The following is an 18,953-nucleotide window of genomic DNA, read 5'->3' on the forward strand; positions in this document are numbered from 1 at the left end:
CGGCTCTAAAGCTCGAGCTGCTGGAATGCTTGACATCTCCTTCCCCTCCACCTTCCTCTTGTCCCTGCCTCTCCTCAGCCAAGGCCTGTCTGTTGGTAAAGTTAAAGACACTTAAACATCTGACGGGTGTGAGTGACGGGTCTCTGACAGATGACTGACGGCTCAGGTCCTCTCACCAAACCCCAAATCCATTCCTGAGAGTCGACTTTGATCTGCCGATTGTGACGTGATCTCAGTCCAGACGGACGGTTCTGTTCTGCCTCTCGGCGCAGTTTAACCCTGCTGACCCCCTTTTTTTGAGGGATGCACAGCTGGCTACACGTCGACGGCATCCTCCAGTGACATCATTGATCCATTCGTATTTCCAAAACTCACTGAATGAAGTCCGTCGCAGAGAGTGATGTGTAATTATCCTCAGCAGCAGCTGAATCAGAGCGTGGATGGATGGACTGTTTACATTTGGCAGAAGTTAGTCGTCACTTTGCTTTGGAAACAAAAAAAATCTTAAATAATGATTTTGCACACTTACCTGCACACTCCTGGGACATCTGCTGGTTAGAAATCTCCTGACAAACAACGAGAAGCTTTGGAAAAACTTCTTTGGTCTGAATACAAAACAATAAATGGATTGTCTTGTGTTTACAGCCAGATTTTCTTTGGACTTGTTCTGATACTTTTCTAATACTTTCTATGCCGCTGTCTTCTTGTTTCAGGTCAAACATGGACACTCAAAGCTGGTGTGGTGCTCTATGGTTGGAAAAGTCTTCTACTACTATCGTAACCAGGAAGACAAGGTGCACGAAACTCCCTTCTCCTAACACCTCGCCTGCTTTTAATGTTGTCTTTTGTTAGTGATTACTAACACCTGTTACAGAATGCTAGGCTTTTCACAAATAAGGGATAGGTGCTTACAGCTGTTGCTTAGACATGAAAAAGAAGGTGTAATGTTCTTTAATTGAACACACTTAAATCTATGTCTGATACTTGTTACCACCTTCTTGTGTTTGATTCCTTTTTTTAATGATTTTCTTTTTTTCGTCTCAGTTGCCTCTGGGTCAGCTGCAGATTCGCGAGGCCTCGGTACAGGAAGTCGATCGTTCCTGTGATTCAGACGAGGACTATGAGGCGGGCAGTCGAGGCTTCCTCTCTTCCCACTGCACCTTGGTGGTCCAACCAAGAGACCAGAGTCCTACGTACCTGCTCATCGGCACCAAGCAGGAGAAGGTAATGTAACATATTTGTGTATTTAATAAATGTTGAGCTGTAATTCATCCTGAGGTGTGGGGATTCATTCATTTCTGTTTGCACATTAATGCTGTTTTTCTACACAGGATACATGGCTGTATCACCTGACAGTGGCGGCAGGCAGCTGTGCAACCTTCAGAGTGGGCACAGAGTACGAGCAGGCCATCGGTAAACTCCTTGATGCAGAGGGAGAGCCAGGTGAGGACATCCCCGAGTGTGCTCAGGGTCAGTCTTGGAGTGTGCTTCCCACACAGAGCATACTTTTAATGATTATTATGATATCATGATAATCAGGTCATGAAAATATGCTGAAACTATACAGATACAATAGATAATACAGATTGTTGTTTTTATGCATAAAATAGTTCACTTCTGTCAACGGAAGCTCCTGTAGCAAGACCTCAGTGTCCTCCGTGGTAAATTTAAGAAAGTAATTCATAATTATTGTTACAAACATTGCATATTCTGTGTTGACAACACTGGAGATATATTTATAACACTCTCAGTAGATGCTTAATCGACTGAAGGCTGCAAAGTCTCTCTATAAGTGGATGCACATTTACTCGGTAGCATGCTACATGTTATTTTGATCCACAGTGTCTGACAGCCTTAATCCACACTGCAGACTGTGTTTACGACCGTGTGTGAATTCCTGTCAGCTGTTGAGTCATTACGGCTTTGAAACTCAATCTTGTTTGCGTGGGTTTCTGTGTGCGTGCGTGCTTCTTTTCCCAGAGTCTGCGTTGTGGAGGAGCGAGGCCTTGAGCTTCTGTAAGGAGGGTCTGCACTCGCCTCTCACCACGCTGCCCTCTGAAGCTCTGCAGACAGAAGCTCTCAAGCTTTTCAAGGTCAGTCTCTCCACCTCTCTTGTTCTACTCTACTTACTATCCTCTTCCTTTCATCCTTTTCTCCGAATCCCTCTTTCCTTCCCTGTCCGGCTCTCACTGCGAGGGTCTGTTCAAGGCATCATCCATCCCCCCATTATCCCCTCCTACTCCTGGATGCGCTCCGTGGCCCTCTTCCTCTCGTCCCTCCTGCCTCTAAACCAGATCAAAGGCTGGAGGACGAGGGCCTCAGCTCATTAAAAGCGTGGAAGAGAGATAATGGCCTTGATTATCTGCTCTGATTGAGGCTAAGCGTTCCTCTGGTTTACAGCCAGTGTGAAAGGCGGCCCTTTAAAGACGAGACATGGGAGGTCAGGGCCTTCAGAGAGTGGCAGCTATGGATATAGAAGCCACAGGATGGGGGAGGAGAGACGGGATCAGAGAAGAACGGGGACCTTGTAGGAAGATGGCAGATCCTTTTCCTCTCTTTTCAGCTCTGTAACCCTCAGAGCGCCCACCCAGAAGCCCCCTCCAGTACACTACAAGATTGAAAGTTGAATGGATCAGCTCTCTCTTTGACCAGCCAGCCTTAAACAAGAGTCCCAAACACACACAAAGAAACAGAGTGAATGGAAGCGACGCGCTTTTCAAGTCTACGCTCCACTTAATGCCTTTGAAGTACTAATGAATCTGACCAGACTGATGAAACTGTTAAATTGGTTCTTTTGTCTTCAACTGTCCCGGCGGATGAGAACAAAAGCTACTTCAAAAAATAATGACACACACACAAATTTGGGCTCTCACTGTCCTCATGACATGTTGTTGTTTATTTCTTCTGACCTGAATATTATCATCAACTGGAGTTCTAGTATTTTTGTTATTTTAAAGGAGACATATACTCATTTTCAGGTTCATACTTGTGTTATAGCATCTGTCTCTTTAAGCCACACTCCTGAAAAAGCCCAGTCTGCTCTGATTGGTAAACATTTTCTGCTCTTTCTGTTGTCACCGTCTTCATAGCGTTGCTACCGGTGATCATATAGTTGTGACATCACAACCTTACGAGGTCCTGATCCAGTTTCTGAAAACGAACTGTATGCATTTCTCCTTGGATTGAGCGTTTTGATGCTTCCACAGTATTTATATAGCACCTAGACCTGCTTCATAATCAAAAAAGACATGTAAATCTCCCTTTCTACAATATGGGGCCTTTAAGATGCATTTAAAGTCACTGGTGTGTGTTTGCCTCCACCTGCTGGCCGTACAGTGGAACTAAGAATCAGAAGTCTTTCCCTCTCTGCAGTCCTGTCAGCTCTTCATCAACGTGCTGGCTGAGTCTCCGTCTGTCGACTACCACACCTCGCTGGCCCAGAATGCTTTGCAAGTGTGCCTTACCCACCCGGAGCTGCAGAATGAAGTGTACTGTCAACTTATCAAGCAGACCAACCGCCGGACGCCACACAACTACTCCCTCACACAGGTCAGCCTGGTTTGAGCAGAATGTGAAGCAGAGTGTCGCAAAAGTTTGAAAAATGTTTGCATAAAAAAAGATCCTGTTAAATCAAAGTTTTTCTCCTTTAACCACCTCTTCCTGTAGTGCTGGCAGCTGTTGTCTCTGTGCGTGGCTCTGTTCCTTCCTCAACAACATTTCCTCTGGTACCTGAGACAGTACCTGCAACGCAATGCTGACCCAAGGTGAGCCGCCTAAAGCCTGTTGCTGACCCATGACTCCTTAACGTCCAAAGTAACTAAAACCAGTTCTGAGGTTGTTAGTGCATTGTTTGCATCTCTAATCCTTCTTTCTCACACAGGAGTGAGGTGGGGAAGTATGCGGTGTACTGTCAGAGGTCTGTGGAGCGAACTCTGCAGAATGGAGAGCGGGAGGCCAAACCTTCACGTATGGAGATCGTCTCCATCCTGCTGAGAAACCCCTACCACCATTCTCTGCCATTCAGCATCCCGGTCCACTTCATGAACAACACCTACCAGGTAACACACAATTACAACACACTGTCGCTGTCTTTGTGGTGACCGCCTTGTACTGCGAACACAATTCTTACTCGAGCTGTAGCTACCTTGTATTCGTGTCTTATTGATGTCTTAAAGGGTAACTTTGGTATTTTTCAACCTGGATCCTATTTTTCAACCATGTTTTTGTGTCTAACTAACATGTTGATGGTGCCACCTACAGGCTAATAAAGCAACAGCTGCTTCAATATTTAATGTCCCCTGCAGTTTTAAGTCTTCTTCAATACAGCATGATGTTCATTTAGTAAATTATGGTCCCATTTAGAGTCAAATAGAGCATAAAGCAGGGTATGCTTTAGGGCGTGGCTACCTTGTGATTGACAGGTCGCTACCACGGCGTTGTCCAGTCTGGGAGTTGTCCATGTTTTCGTCTTAGATCTTTAACCCTTTCACAGTGTGTTTTCAGTTAAAGTTAATTATAACCTTTTTGGTCGCCTGAAAATGTCTTATTCAGCATTGTACTTAGCTTCACCCTCTCATGTCACTTCTGGTTGCAAATATAAGAACAGTATATTTCTGGTGTTTACTTTGACATCGTCCCACCAGACAATAAAATCTTTGCCGTCGTGATAACTTTCCAGAGTTGTAAAATCCTGTCTCATATGTGTTTTGGCACCGATCAGCCTTCAAACTCATGGATCTATTACTCAAACTGGACTTCCTGGATTATATTTTATCAGCTCAGTGGTACCTGAAACAACACAACTCCTTAATGTTTTTAATGCAGGACTGTTTTTGATCTTAACTCCCTCTTACATCTGCAGTTCTAATCTGCTGCTGCTGCTGTTACTTTTCTTGCTAAGAGGTGGTGCAGTCTAGACTGGAAATGCAGGATGATATTGGCTTGGTCTGGTTTCCAGTGCTTCTCATCAACGTGTCCTTTGTTTCCTCATGTAGGTGGTGGGTTTCGACGGCTCCACCACAGTGGAAGAGTTCCTCAACACGCTGAACCAGAGGATCAGCGTGAGGAAGCCTCAGCTGTCTGGGCTCGCCCTCTTCACTGACGATCCGTCTGGCAAAGACCTGGAGCACTGCCTGCAGCCGTCTGCCAAGGTAAGACTGTGGGTCGCTGAGCATTAGTGGATGGAAGAAACCCTCGACACACCACCGAGGCTTCTGTGGTGCTTTTATTCATATAATTTGTCTCATATTACTTAATATTTTAGAGGATCAGCAGTGGGCAGTTAAAGAGTGTTTTGACAAATTAAGGCTGTCCAAACTTTTTTTATTTTTTTAAACATAGTCACATGCCAGCAGCATACCGAAGCCTTACTCTGTAATTTAACTCCACTCAATCATGATAAATGTGGTGCTTCCACTTCATTTTTCATTCTGGTTACTGAAACGGTTCCATTATGTTTAACCAGCTCACCAAAGACAGTGAACACACTACATTTATAACTCGGTCTGGCTCGTTCAGTATACAGTTAGAACAGATTGATGTCTTTCTCTGCAGCTATACTGTAGCTGCTGCCACCTGCTGACAGAACAAGGGTTATTATAGTAAAACTAAAACTGAAATTAAAACAAAAAATAAGCAGTGAAAAATATTTTAAACTGAAACTAAATAAAAACTATATCCTACTAATATCCTCTAAAAATAAGTAAAAAAAAAAAATGAATACAAGGTGTCTGCCAATGGAACAAGTGAAATTTTCTTGGTAAGATGTCTTGAAATAAGATGTAATATTTAGGCCTATTCAAGATAAAAAAAAAGACATCTTTTAGCTATATTTCACCAGTATTAGGAAGAGCTGTGTGTCATAATAAGCCTATGATGCTCAATTGTCACTTAAGATAATCAAGATGCATTGTCTATAAACAAGTCAGTGATATATTACTTGTTAGGTGAGGTATTTATGAAGTGTTATGAGATATTTTGACTAGTAATTAGACAAATATACTTGGTAAGATTTGACATTTTTGCAACTAATTTGAAATAATACTGCCTGGTTACAAAATTAATAAAAAATAAAATTAAAATTAACATACATTAGTTTCAGTTTAAATTTTTAATTTAAAAAAATACAAAGATAAATAAATACATTAGCAAATTAAAAACAGAAATATCAATTTATGTCACATTTTAACAATTAATTAATTTATTTGTAATATTATTTTGATACATTTAATGATATTTATTTAATTATCGAGTCATTTATATATTTATTCATTAATTTTTTATTTTGGCAGGTTCCATCCTGAGAAACATTATACTAGGCCCTAACAAAAACAAACGAAAACTACTGTAAAACTAAATATCTAAAAACTAAAACTAAACCTTTCTGAGAAACTGAAACTAAACTAAAACTAGCAAACGCAATCTGAAAACGAACTAAAACTAAAATGAACTCAAAAAGTAAAAAAATAAAATAAAATAAAAAACAATTGAAAATTCAAAACTATGATAACCTTGTTCAGAACCATAAATACCATAAAAGCTTCCACGTGTCTGACTTGAGACTGACTGGTTTCCCTTTTTCCAGATCTGTGATGTCATTTCCAAGTGGGAGCAGACGCTAAAGGAGCTGCATCCTGGGAAAAATGAGGGGACACGGATTGTGCGTCTAACATACAAAAGCAGGTCGGATTTCTTTCTATTGTCATTGTTGTTTCTATTGTCTGGGCTTTGTAAAACACACATTACCTCTGCACCTTTCATTGTGTGGTCACACACAGTCGTCTAAAGAAAAGGCCCTTTGAAACAAAACAATAAAAGATGGTGACGTGAGATGTGTTCTCACTTTTCACAGGACTTTTCTGCATCTTTGAAATGAAGTGAAGTGTGCATAATTCAACGCCTCTATCACGAAAACACGTTTCATGACAAACTTTGTCTTCATTTGTTCATGCACAGGTTGAGTTTCAGATCTCAGGTGAAAGGAGAGACGGAGCGAGAGCGCCTCCTGCTGGCGTACCAGGTGAATGATGAAGTTCAGCAAGGCCACTTCCCTGTGAACAAAGAGCTGGCTCTGGAGGTGGCTGCCCTCATGGCACAGGTCTGTAAACATTATGTCAACTTGTATTTTGATTTATGAAAACCTTGTACAGTCAGTAAGAATTTCTTACTCTTTCTAACCCTCTCTCTTCTTTTGTCTTCCAGGTTGAACATGGTGACCTGGAGAGACCAGCTGCCTCCTCTCCCGCCACCTCTCCTCAGCCGAAATCTCAGCTGATTCTCCTGCAGGCTTTAGAGCGCTTCTACCCCAAACGCTACAAACTGGACTGCAGCTCAGAGCAGCTCAGGTAAAACAAACACTGCTGTTGTCAAAACAAATACTCCACTTTTTTTTTTATCTAGAGCCAGTGAACCTAATGTCCTCCTACATGTGTAATGTATTTGGCAATATCCTGTTGCAACAAAAACAAAGGCTGACAAACATAGTGGTGGATTCTTGTCATAAATTCATCAGACACAAACACTGCAGGATGTTCTTGTTTGCAACAGATGATATTTAAACTTTAAAGGACAGTGCGTACCATTTTGGGGGATCTATTAGCAGAAATGGAATATAATATTCATAACTATGTTTTCATGAGTGTATAATCACCTGAAACTAAGAATCGTTGTGTTTTCGTTAGCTTAGAATGAGCCCTTCATATCTACATCTACATAGCCATGTTGCTCTGCCATGTTTCTACAGTAGCCCAGAACAGACAAACCAAACACTGGCTCTAGAGAGAGACTTTCACGTTTTTACGTTACCTGAAGGCCACCGTAGTTCTCCTTGTGAAACTGCGGTAACGTGAGCCGCAGAGTGCAAAACCGTGGTACAGCCAGCCGCCGTTTGACCTCCTTTGCTCCTAAAGTAGTGTTATTATGGTGTGGATGGCCTCTGAGCGAGGCGAACGGCGTTACCACGGTTTTGTACTCGGCGGCAACCTCACAACTAGATACCACTAAATCCTACACACTGTCCCTTTAATTAATGTTATTTTTCTCTTTTCAGAGATCTGACTGAGCGTCTGGCCACTAAGTGGTCTATGCTACGTGGGTGCAGTGCACCCGAGTGTGTGAGGATCTACCTAACTGTGGCTCGCAAATGGCCTCTGTTTGGAGCCAAACTCTTCAGTGCCAAGGTAAGAAAAAGAGTCCACTTATATTGTTTGACTTATGGCACGTTTCCACCAAGCAGTCCAGTTCAGTTCGTTACACGTTAGAACGCTTATTTATTGTGTTTCCATTCGCAAAAGTTGTGGATGGTACCAACAGAACTGCTTCATTCTTGGTTCCACCTCGATCGAGGTTTCCGAGCGAGCTGAGCCGATACTAGAAGGTGGAGTTAAACACTGTAAATCACTGATTGGTCAGAGAAAGTCGTCACTAGTGCGATACGGGGCATCCTGAACAAACCCGCCGTCAATAGCGATCGCAATGTTTAAGTCACTGAACCCAGATTTGAAAAAATGGTAGCCCACAAAATTACGCCGTACACTACAACCTACAATTAACGAAGTGCAGATCCTCTGTTTACGGGAGTTTCACACGCCGTCGCTACAGCGATCAGCTGAGAATCCCGCCTACACTGAGGGGGTACTATGTAAGGGATAATGTACAGCGAGCCGGTCATTGTTGTGAAATAAACCCAGACAGGGTCTTGCATCGCCCTGAAGGGGTTTTTTTTCACAATAATGACTCGCTAGCTGTACATTATCCTGCTTATTACACGGCTACTTACTTAAGAAATCAATAATTTGACACAAAAACAGTCTGCCAGAGTCAGACATCAGAACTGCGCCCATAGCAACGGTCTGTTATACATAGCAATGGCCTACTATAAAGAAATAACAGACGGTAGAACGCTGTGATTGACCAATCAGAATCGAGTATTCAACAAAGCTAATATGTAGGCTTTAATGTCTGTTACATTCAGTCCTTCGTTTGAAGTCTTATGGAACACAAGCTCTTGATACGAACACTACCTTTCATCCAACGTGACAATACACCTTTCATTTGACTAACTAGCCCCATCCATCCAGCACAGGTTGGACCAGTTTGCGACCAGAAGAAGACCCAGAGAGGAAGCTGTAGTGTTTATAGGATGGATCACACCTGACCCGTGACCTCTCTTTGTTTCCCCTGTCCACAGCCTGTCCCCCCCTCTCCTGTTGAGCAGAGCTCGGTGTGGCTGGCAGTCAATGAAGATGGACTGTGTGTGCTGGACTATACAATGGTGAGTCAACCATACCTCCATATCAAGTACCTCCATCAACACCATCTCTCTCTCTGTGTTGTTACATAAAACATGGAAGATATTGACATTTATGTAGAACATTTTGCTTCAGTCGATAGCTGAAAAGTGAGATCTCTCTTTACAGCTGCAGCCCTCAGCTGGTTGAGCCACAGCTGCAGAGCTCTGTCAACTCGCTGGTCTGGAAGGATTTCTATTCTGTGGTGTTTGAAACACCAGAAATCCAGTAAAATAAAACGGCCAGCCTCTGATTTAACATTCTTGACCCTGACAGACAGCCGCTCCAACATGTAAACGTTGTTAGCTCGAGCTCTGTAATTTTCAGCAGCCCGTGTAGATCCGTTTCATTCTTGGTCTGGCGGGCAGCGCTGCTCGTGGGCTTTCATGAAAGTCAGAGAGAAAAAAAACAAAGTGAAAATCACAAGAAGTCGCTGGACGTCGTGTCACGCTTCTTCACACTCAATTTGTCCTTCAAAAAAAGCAGAAACCAAAATGATTTACCAAAAGAATTCCACGTACTATTTTTGGAATCGGCAATAAAATGTGAAAGTGCTCCCTGTTTATATCGCTGCACATTTCACACTGGCAATGCTTTCATCCCTCAGCACACGCTGGTCACATACTCCTACCAGTCTGTGATTACCTTCGGCGGCTGCCGTGACGACTTCATGGTGGTCACGAGCCAGCAGAGGGAGCCGGGAGTCGGGAAGAAGAGCGTGGAGAAGCTGGTCTTTGCGATGGCTAAACCAAAGGTAAGAGTCAGGAGCACATCTGCACACATGTTCAGTCTGATTGATTGACAAGTTTCCACTTTGCTGCCACATGTGAGGTCGTCACTTCACATTTTATGAATTTCTCCTCGCAGAACACGGAGTTTCTGGTGTACCGCTGCCTCGATCGGTCAGTTAGATAGTGTTATTGTGTGACTTCGGTGAATCCAAACAAACCAAAGTCACACAATAACACAAACTAACTAACCAATCGACCATGTTCTGCGAGGTAAAATTGCTTCAGTTTCCCATCGATAACATTGACTGTATAGCTGTCTGACAGCGAGGTAAACTGGTGAAAATATTCGATCTATAGCGTACACTTAAACTTATATTGATTTTCTTAGGTGAGCCTTTCTTTTAGGTGTCTAAAATGTGTTTTGCTGCCAGCCCCGTCCACAGCAGTACATTGCTTTTGTTCCATGCGGTAACTCCTGTCTGTTTCTCCAAACTGAGGGCGTGTCGACTGTCATTGACTGTCATCACTCACCAACAGCTATTATACCGAGGATTAGCTCGGAACTTGGTGGAGCAGCTTTCGCCTATTTTGCGCCCTGGTCTTGGAATAACCTTCAGAATACACTACAGCGCAATGATTTTATCTCCCTGGGAGAGTTCAAAGCTCTGATAAAAAACTATATAACTGAAGAGTGCAATTGTTATTCCTAAACTGGATTTTGTATTATGTATCTGTTATCTTTTGTCTGTTTTAACATGCTCCACTGTATAATTTATGTAACTTTGTAACGGTGTGCCATCTTGGCCAGGTCTCCCTCGAAAAAGAGATTTTATTCTCAAGGGACCTCCTGGTTAAATAAAGGTTAAATAAAAATAAAATAAAAATCTACTGTAGATGATACACTGATTAATGATAAGTACCTCATACAACCCCACTTCAAAACACCTGAACTGCCCCTTTAAACTGGACGTGACCGGTTGTGTTGATGAAGGGATGGTTGAGTTCATCTGATAGGGCTGTGTGATGTAAACCACCAGCAGCTGAGGCGTAAAGGAAATGTGGGTAGATAGATATTCAATCTATCTACCCACATTTACAAGGTGTTCAAGGTGATGAAGTCGTATAAAGGAGCTCTGGAGATAAAGGAGGAAACAGACTGATTCATATTCACCTGTTTCTACCCTCACTAACCGAGAGCTGATGGAGAAAACAGGTTGTTTCCGATATTTAATATGCAGAATCTCAACGGTGCTTTAACACAGAGTTGTATTACAACTGTGGGTGACGCTAATGAGAGTCTTGATAGCAGATCCGTTGAGTGTCTCAGGTTTGAGCCGCACTGGGCCTCCAGCTCCCCAGAACCAAATGAAACACCATATCATCCTGTTAAAGCCATTCATCTATGATCTGACCCTGTGTTTCAGATCCTGGAGCTGACTCTGCTCATGGCGAGCTACATCAACCACTGGCCCCCCGGCCCCCCGTCTGCCTCTCACCAGCCCCTCGGCCACTGGGACGTAGACAGCAGGCACTTCCCCGCCATGAACTACACCACCAAGGGCCCCACACTACTGTGAAATCTACAGGGAGGCTTGATGTCAACAGTTACCTTTAGTCCGCATTCATATGGAGTGCGTTGGGTTGCATGTCCGGGTTTACAGAACAGGTACTAGGAGATTATTTTTTACATTTTTTTTAAAATTTTGATTTAGAAATGTCAGGATCAGTCTTGTTAGACTATTTATTTCTACAACAAAAGAGTGTTTCAGCTCTGCTTTATTTAGATGTAAGGTTCAAATTCCTCGTTGGAATTATTTCTGTGGTCTGAGGACACATTTTCCACCTGCAGTGTGATCCTTTTAGTCAGACGTTTATGCCTTTATGCTGACGTTCCTGTTTTCCAGTTTTTCTTCAGACTTGTCTTTTTTCTGTCGTGAGCTGTTGCCTTCTGAAAGCTGGTTTGACTGGAATACGGCGTCACATGAACGATCACTTTGTACTTGACAATGAACCAGAGTTTAAACTCATTCATGAGGTACTGTGCAATTAGAAAGGGACTGATATGGCATGTGATGCTTTTTATTACACGGCTTTGTTGAATACTCGATTCTGATTGGTCAATCACAGTGGATCATTTTTGTGTCAAATTATTGATTTCTTAAGTAAGTAGCCGTGTAATAAGCGAGATAATGTGCAGCTTGCGGGGGATTGTTGTGAAATAAACCCCGACGCAAGTGCCGCATCTTAATTTGATATAATCCACATCTAATATGACTCTATTTTTCACCGTCATGTTTCTACAGTAGCCCAGAACGGACAAACCAAACACTGGCTCTAGAGAGAGCCATTTGCGTTTTTGTGTCGGCCACCGTAGTTCTCCTACACGCTTGGCACACGGGAGATGTTTCAGTGTGTTACAACCTACCCGCTAGATGCCACCAAACGCTACACACTGGACCCTTTAACTGACGAGTTGCTTGGTCCATAAAATGTCAGAAAATAGAAACAACTGTCAAGTTAACGTATTGTTTTTGTGACCAACAGTCCAAAACCCCAAAATATTAAGTTTGACATCATAGAAGCTTAAAAAAATTACTTAAATGATGAATCGATTATCAAAATAGTTGCAGATTCATTTTGTGTCAGTAAACTAATCAATTATTAAACTAATCTTTTTAAATACAATTTGCTTTTCCTTATAAAACGGGGTGCGGGATTGTTTTCCCCCTAAAGAAATTAAGGCCATATTTAAGTTTTGTAATCCTTTTCTATTGTTTCAAACGATAAAGTTAATATTCAGCTCGATTAAACCTCGCATAAAGCAGCCAAATAAAAGTGAAGTATGTGATCTGCTATCTGACATTACTGAGGTACGCAATAACACAACGGGGTATAAAAAGGTGTTTTACAGTGATATTCTGTATATATAATAATGCATCTGTGAAGGTTTAGCTGTGCAACATGTTTGTGTCTTCTTCTAATAACATACACTCACCGGCCACTTTATTAGGTACAAGTTGTACCTAATAAAATACTCAGACCAGCCCGTCTGGCACCAACAACCATGCCACGTTCAAAGTCACTTAAATCCCCTTTCTTCCCTATTCTGATGCTCGGTTTGAACTTCAGCAAGTCGTCTTCACCACCTCTAGATGCCTAAATGCATTGAGTTGCTGCCATGTGATTAGCTGATTAGCTATTTGTGTTAACAAGCAATTGAACAGGTGTGCCTAATAAAGTGGCCGGTGAGTGTATAAGACATACAGCGTAGGGTCACTCAGGTCACTCTGTGTTTTAATAATCAACAAACAAAAGGAGAAATAAACAAATAAAAGGACAAATAAAATAAAATAAATAAAAGAGCCACCGGAATATTGTAATGACTTGAACTGTTTTGGATCAAACCACTGACTCGCTCGTGTCCAGATTAGTTATTTATTTTTATTTCCAACATTTTATAACTTTTGCTTAAAAAGGTAACGTTTTCCACATCTGTCACATTTATGTAGGAAACCGTTGAGTTTCCTTTATGTAGCAGAGTAATTTAAGAGCAGAGTATGTTTGTTTCTGTATCTGTACTAGGATGTGTTACAAATGGTTGAAAGATGGTGTCTTTATGTTTGTGTGTGTGGTCATAAATAAACAGTACAATCCTGTGTTCCTGTTTGTTTTCATTGACCTTTTTAACCTTACTCTTCCTTCTATCTTAATTTAATCTATTTTATATCTTACAGTGTCGCAGGTTTAAACCCGGCTTGGGGTTCTTCTGTGTGGAGTTTGCATGTTCTCCCCAGTGTTAGCGTTGGTTTTCTCCAGGTTCTCCGTGTTCCTCCCACAGTCCAAAGACATGCAGGTTAGGTTCATTGTTGACTCTAAATTGTCCGTAGGTGTGAGTGTGAATGTGAATGGTTGTCTGTCTCTATGTGTCAGCATTGTGATAGTCTGGCGACCTGTCCAGGGTGTACCGCGCCTTCGCCCAATGTCAGCTGGGATCGGCTCCAGCCCCCCCGCGACCCTTATCAGGATAAGCGGTTACAGATGATGGATGGATGGATGGATGGATGGATGGATGCATGTCTTACACACAAAACATACAGGGCAATATATAAAGAGCTGGCTTCACCTCAAACAGTTTCAACATTAACATGCTGCTTCTATTTGAAATCAATATCATGATATTTTTCAGTGTTTTCCAATAATGACATACTGTATGTCACCATATAACAAATGAATGCAAATTTACATATTAAAAACATACATATTCCAAAGTTACGCTAAATTTTGTCATGGAAAAACTGCTATGGCCATTTTCAAAGGGGTCCCTTGACCTCTGACCTCAAGATATGTGAATGTAAATGGGTTCTATGAGTACCCACGAGTCTCCCCTTTACAGACATGCCCACTTTATGATAATCACATGCAGTTTGGGGCAAGTCATAGTCAAGTCAGCACACTGACACACTGGCAGCTGTTGTTGCCTGTTGCGCTGCAGTTTGCCATGTTATGATTTGAGCATATTTTGCATAGCATATTTGCCCACTCCCATGTTGATAAGCATATTAAATACTTAACAAATCTCCCTTTAAGGTACATTTTGAACTGATAAAAAATGTGCAATTAATTTGCGATTAATCAGGATTAATTATGGACAATCATGCGATTGTAAGTAAGTATTTATTAGGAGGTATAAATCTCATGACAACTCAGATGATTTTGCTGTTACGTCTCTTCATTTTTTGGTTTAGCATGCTTCTCTGTGGTTACAAAAAGTACTGCAACATTTTTATTCAAATCTTGACAGTCTCAAAATAACGTCTATTCTTAAACGCATCATTCACTTTCTTGTGCTGGAGCAAAAACTTTCAGTTTTGCCAGTAAAAGTGTAATGTGTTCAGGAAACACAGCGTTCATGCAATACTAACAATATTCATATTTTAGTCAAAGCTCCTCTTGGAAAGTAAGAACACTGTTTGTGTTACTAAAACCCTTCTTCTCTCATCCAACTCATCCATAAACTACATACTTACCCTCTGTACTGGTTGTACACAGGCTGCCCAGTCTGCTTTACTGGGGTCCAGGTTGTTGGGGTGGAGGCTGTTCTGCTTTCTCTTATCCAAAGGGGGTCAAAGTGGTAATGGCGTTTTCCTGCCAAATATAAACTGTAAATCCCACATTTTTTATAGCTTGTCTGAAGCTCTTGTTGTTCCACAGCTGCTCTTATTCTAAATGAAATGCTCGTTATAGGGCTCACTGCTGAACCTCTGCGGGCCTTCATCGCTCATCAAAAAAGAAAATAACTCCTGTGATTTTTCCGTGGTGCGCTGTATGGCTCAGGCCTCATGCTTTATAAGAGTTTAAATCTAATTTAATTTAGAGTAAAAGATTCCAGTGTTGTTGGATAGATGGGCGCTTTGTTACCCCAACTGTAAATCCTTAACAGTATTTTACTGGCCTGACTGTATCATTATGTATGTTATAGGAATTATGAAAGATTTGAAAAACAATATTTATCCAGGATACAGAGGGATGTATGTGCGTAGTTTAAAGCTTATTTTAAATAATAAAAAGCCTTGTGTTCATTCTCATAAGCATGTGATTGCTTCCTCCATATGGCTGCAATACTTTATTTCAGGGTTGCAACTAATGATTCATTTCATTATCGTATTCATAATCTGCCAATTATTTTCTATGAATTTATAAATGGTTTTGTGTATAAATATAGTGAAAAATGTCCATTACATTACTTGTAGTAAGGCTAGTCCTTACTGCAGCGGCCCGGGTTTAGAATCCGACCTTTGGCCCTTTGCTGCATGTCATCCCCCCTTCTCCCCACATTCAATAACTATATCTGGCTCTGTCAATAAAGCAATGAAAGCCCAAAAAAATAATCTTAAAAAAAAAAAAAAAATACCGAAGAGTGTGTGTTTTGTAGAGGTATGTTTGTCAGGACTAAATTAAAATAAAATAAAATAAAATAAAATAAAAAAGACAATGGGCTCCAGGAATGGGCTATATAATTTCAGGTCTTGCCATCCTGAGAGTCTGAATATGACTTTTTTTTTTTTTTTTCAATATTATATTTATTGTTTTTTTGTTCATTTTGAAACAACAGAACAAACATTCACAAACGTCCCCAATAATAACATTCTTGGTACAAAGAAACTTAATAAACCTAATATTAATATAAGATAAGCCAGTATAGATACAGGAAAAACATATATACAAAAAATAGATATATAAGTGAAAAGAATATACAATTTAAAACAATAAAATAAAATAAAATCTATTTATATATACATATAATGTATATACTGTATACATATATACATACATACACATGTACGCACACGCAGTATATACACATACAAAAACACATATACATATAATCAATTAAAAGAAATCAGTGTACAATTCGGTCATCATCCTATTCTATCTCCCTATTTACAATCATCCTGCTCCAGCAGAATAGGACTCTTTTGTAACTCACCATGTTGACATTAGTTCGATCCGGTGCTCGAATGACGAGGGCCTAGTTTGAATCTAGATACTACTGAATTATTAATATTACATACGCATATATGCATTAACGTGTGAGCAACATTTTACTGTTGTAGTTGGTGGAGGTGGAGGTGATTTAACGACTTCATATGTGTCTGTGCTTATGTGCTCTTTCATGTTTTCTTTTAATGCCACCAACCTGCAGATGAAAATTAGCCTGTATGGATAAATGATGGACTCAAGTGCTCATGTTAATTAATGAATGTGCATTGTCCCTTCTTAAAATAAACATATACATTAAGGAAGATTAGTCTAAAACAAATCATCATATTGTAGAGGTTGATCATGTTAAGATAAATGGGAACTACTAGTATAAGTACAGTACAGTACTTGAGTAAATGTACTTTTTTACTTTCAATCACTGCAGAAAAAACGGATTAATAGTTTAATCTTAATTTATTTAGACCTGAAACTCTGTACAAACGCTGACTATCACAGCATGCTGCTTTATGTCTTCGTGAGAGCATGTTGTCTTCATCATATGTTACAGCTCTTAACCTTGTGCTGTACATAAAATGAGTCTTGTAATGGGTGAAGTGACCCTTTAATTATCCTGTTAACTGTTTGTTCCATTTCCTGTTGTGACGCTGTAGTCCAGCTCTCTATTCCCTGCAGTCAGCTGTGAACAATTGAAAAAGCTAATGAAACACCACTTTTATATAACACGTCCGTGATGTCACATGTCAAAAGTAGTACACTGTGTACTATTGTGTTGTAGGAAGTGATTTTGAGTCATTGCCAGTCAAAACTTTTAAAGAGTGACTTTCTTACTTTATGCCACTCTGATCTAACACAACATTTGACCACTAAAGGAACGGGACTCTAAAACATCTCTAAAACGTGAGATTCACATTACATAATATGGGGTGAGACGAGGGACAACGTTCACATCTGGTTTATATAAGGGGGCCCAATACTGTACATGTCTCTTATGCAACTAGTAGTAGTAATACTGGTTTTTCATTATTTAGTCAGTTACACTCTTTTCTTAAAGGGACACACAAAATATTTTCTCATTCAAGCTTCTCAAAAATGAGAATTTGCTGTTCTTCTCTAATTTGTATGATTGCAATCTGGATGTTTTGGGGTTTTTAACTGTTAGTCTGACAAAACGTAAAAACTTTTTTTTTACCTTTACTCTGGGGCATTTTACACTATTTTTTTTTTTTTTTTTACATTTTATAGACTAGACACTTAACTGATTCATCAATAATGAGAATAATCATTATAGGCTAAGAACTCTCAGCTGTATAGTTTCATTTGTGGAATTTCCATATAAGTTTACATCCTCATTTAATTTAATTTTAAAACATAATTTTTTAACTTGCACACTTTGCTATTATAGTAAATTGTATGTTATTGTTATTTTATGTTCATATTTTGTAATTTTCTAAGCTAGTTGTAGTAGTCTGGTATATTTATAGCGTATTCTAATATATTCTTTATATTGTGTATACTATAGATATTATCTCTAGTGTTGATATGTATATTTACTGTTCCTGTACATTTCCTGGATTACCTGCTACTGTAACACATCAATAAAATACATCTATCTATCTATATCTATATATGTGTGTGTGTATATATATCTATAGATATATATCTATATCTATATCTATATCTATAGATATAGATATATATATACTGTATATATATATATCTATATCTATAGATATAGATATATAGATATATACGTACAGTGTACTGTACTATATGTACACCTTTACTCTCAAAAGATAGATTTTGGGTGGAGCATCATTTTGAAACTAAACAAAGAGTTTCATTTGATGACTCATCACTAACTAGCTGGAACCTGCAGAAACAGGAAGTGTAACCCCACTTCTTTTGTACCACTAGAAACTACTGTACAGTGTCTATAATGTAAATATAACACTAAACGTCCATAATGTGCATTGTAAACTGGAGTATAACTCGACTTTTATGAAAATAAAATGACCTTTGTGCCCATTATGTGATGTTTGCTCTATATTGATTCAGCAGAAAGGGGTCAGGGTTTATCCATTTTTCATTTACAGTATTCACACATGGCAGTGAGGCGATGGGAGGGTGAATGTGAAGCTGCAGTTTTCTCTCTGTGTCTGTGTGTGTGTGCTAGTAATTGATTCCATATTAGCCTTAGCCTGCCTGTGAGCCCTCGGAGACATATCGGTGCTGCAACCAGCAGCAAGACAGACAGACTGACTGACTGACTGACTGACTGAGTTCAGTAACCTCACCGGAGCCTTCGGGACCAGAGAACCGAGCCACCGAGCAGCAGGAACAGGACCGGACGGGTAGGTTGGAGCTGAACTGAAGCATGCTGTTGTATCCACACACAGAGAGAGCCTTTATCACATGATAGCTCTACTGTATATGA

At 40.3% G+C, this 18,953-nt stretch overlaps 2 protein-coding genes across 3 annotated transcripts in view; both read left to right on the forward strand.

Annotated features, from left to right (window-relative positions):
- Nucleotides 1–13,128, forward strand: part of plekhh1 (pleckstrin homology domain containing, family H (with MyTH4 domain) member 1) — a 38,042-nt gene extending 24,914 nt beyond the window's left edge. Inside the window, exons 16-31 of one of the 2 annotated variants that reach the window (XR_005203678.1) lie at nt 714–794; nt 1,045–1,224; nt 1,332–1,443; nt 1,981–2,093; nt 3,373–3,549; nt 3,667–3,764; nt 3,881–4,058; nt 4,995–5,150; nt 6,584–6,681; nt 6,955–7,096; nt 7,201–7,343; nt 8,048–8,177; nt 9,188–9,271; nt 9,895–10,041; nt 11,443–11,684; nt 11,923–13,128. Coding sequence is in view for 1 of the 2 variants with exons in the window: in XM_037747186.1 (XP_037603114.1) it covers nt 714–794; nt 1,045–1,224; nt 1,332–1,443; nt 1,981–2,093; nt 3,373–3,549; nt 3,667–3,764; nt 3,881–4,058; nt 4,995–5,150; nt 6,584–6,681; nt 6,955–7,096; nt 7,201–7,343; nt 8,048–8,177; nt 9,188–9,271; nt 9,895–10,041; nt 11,443–11,595 (1,992 nt within the window). In the remaining variant the exon portion in view is untranslated. Of the gene's footprint in view, nt 1–713; nt 795–1,044; nt 1,225–1,331; nt 1,444–1,980; nt 2,094–3,372; nt 3,550–3,666; nt 3,765–3,880; nt 4,059–4,994; nt 5,151–6,583; nt 6,682–6,954; nt 7,097–7,200; nt 7,344–8,047; nt 8,178–9,187; nt 9,272–9,894; nt 10,042–11,442 lie in introns of both variants that reach the window. The other variant, XM_037747186.1, reaches the window with a different exon arrangement.
- Nucleotides 13,129–18,617: 5,489 nt separating this feature from the next.
- The window catches only part of slc25a21 (solute carrier family 25 member 21), a 106,846-nt gene continuing 106,510 nt past the window's right edge, over nt 18,618–18,953 (forward strand). The window contains exon 1 of the mRNA XM_037746615.1: nt 18,618–18,870. The gene's annotated coding sequence lies outside the window, so the exon portion shown is untranslated. The remainder of the gene's footprint in view (nt 18,871–18,953) is intronic.

The sequence above is a fragment of the Sebastes umbrosus genome, chromosome 16 (genome assembly GCF_015220745.1).
Source record: "Sebastes umbrosus isolate fSebUmb1 chromosome 16, fSebUmb1.pri, whole genome shotgun sequence".
In the NCBI taxonomy this organism is placed as follows: Eukaryota; Metazoa; Chordata; class Actinopteri; order Perciformes; family Sebastidae; genus Sebastes; species Sebastes umbrosus.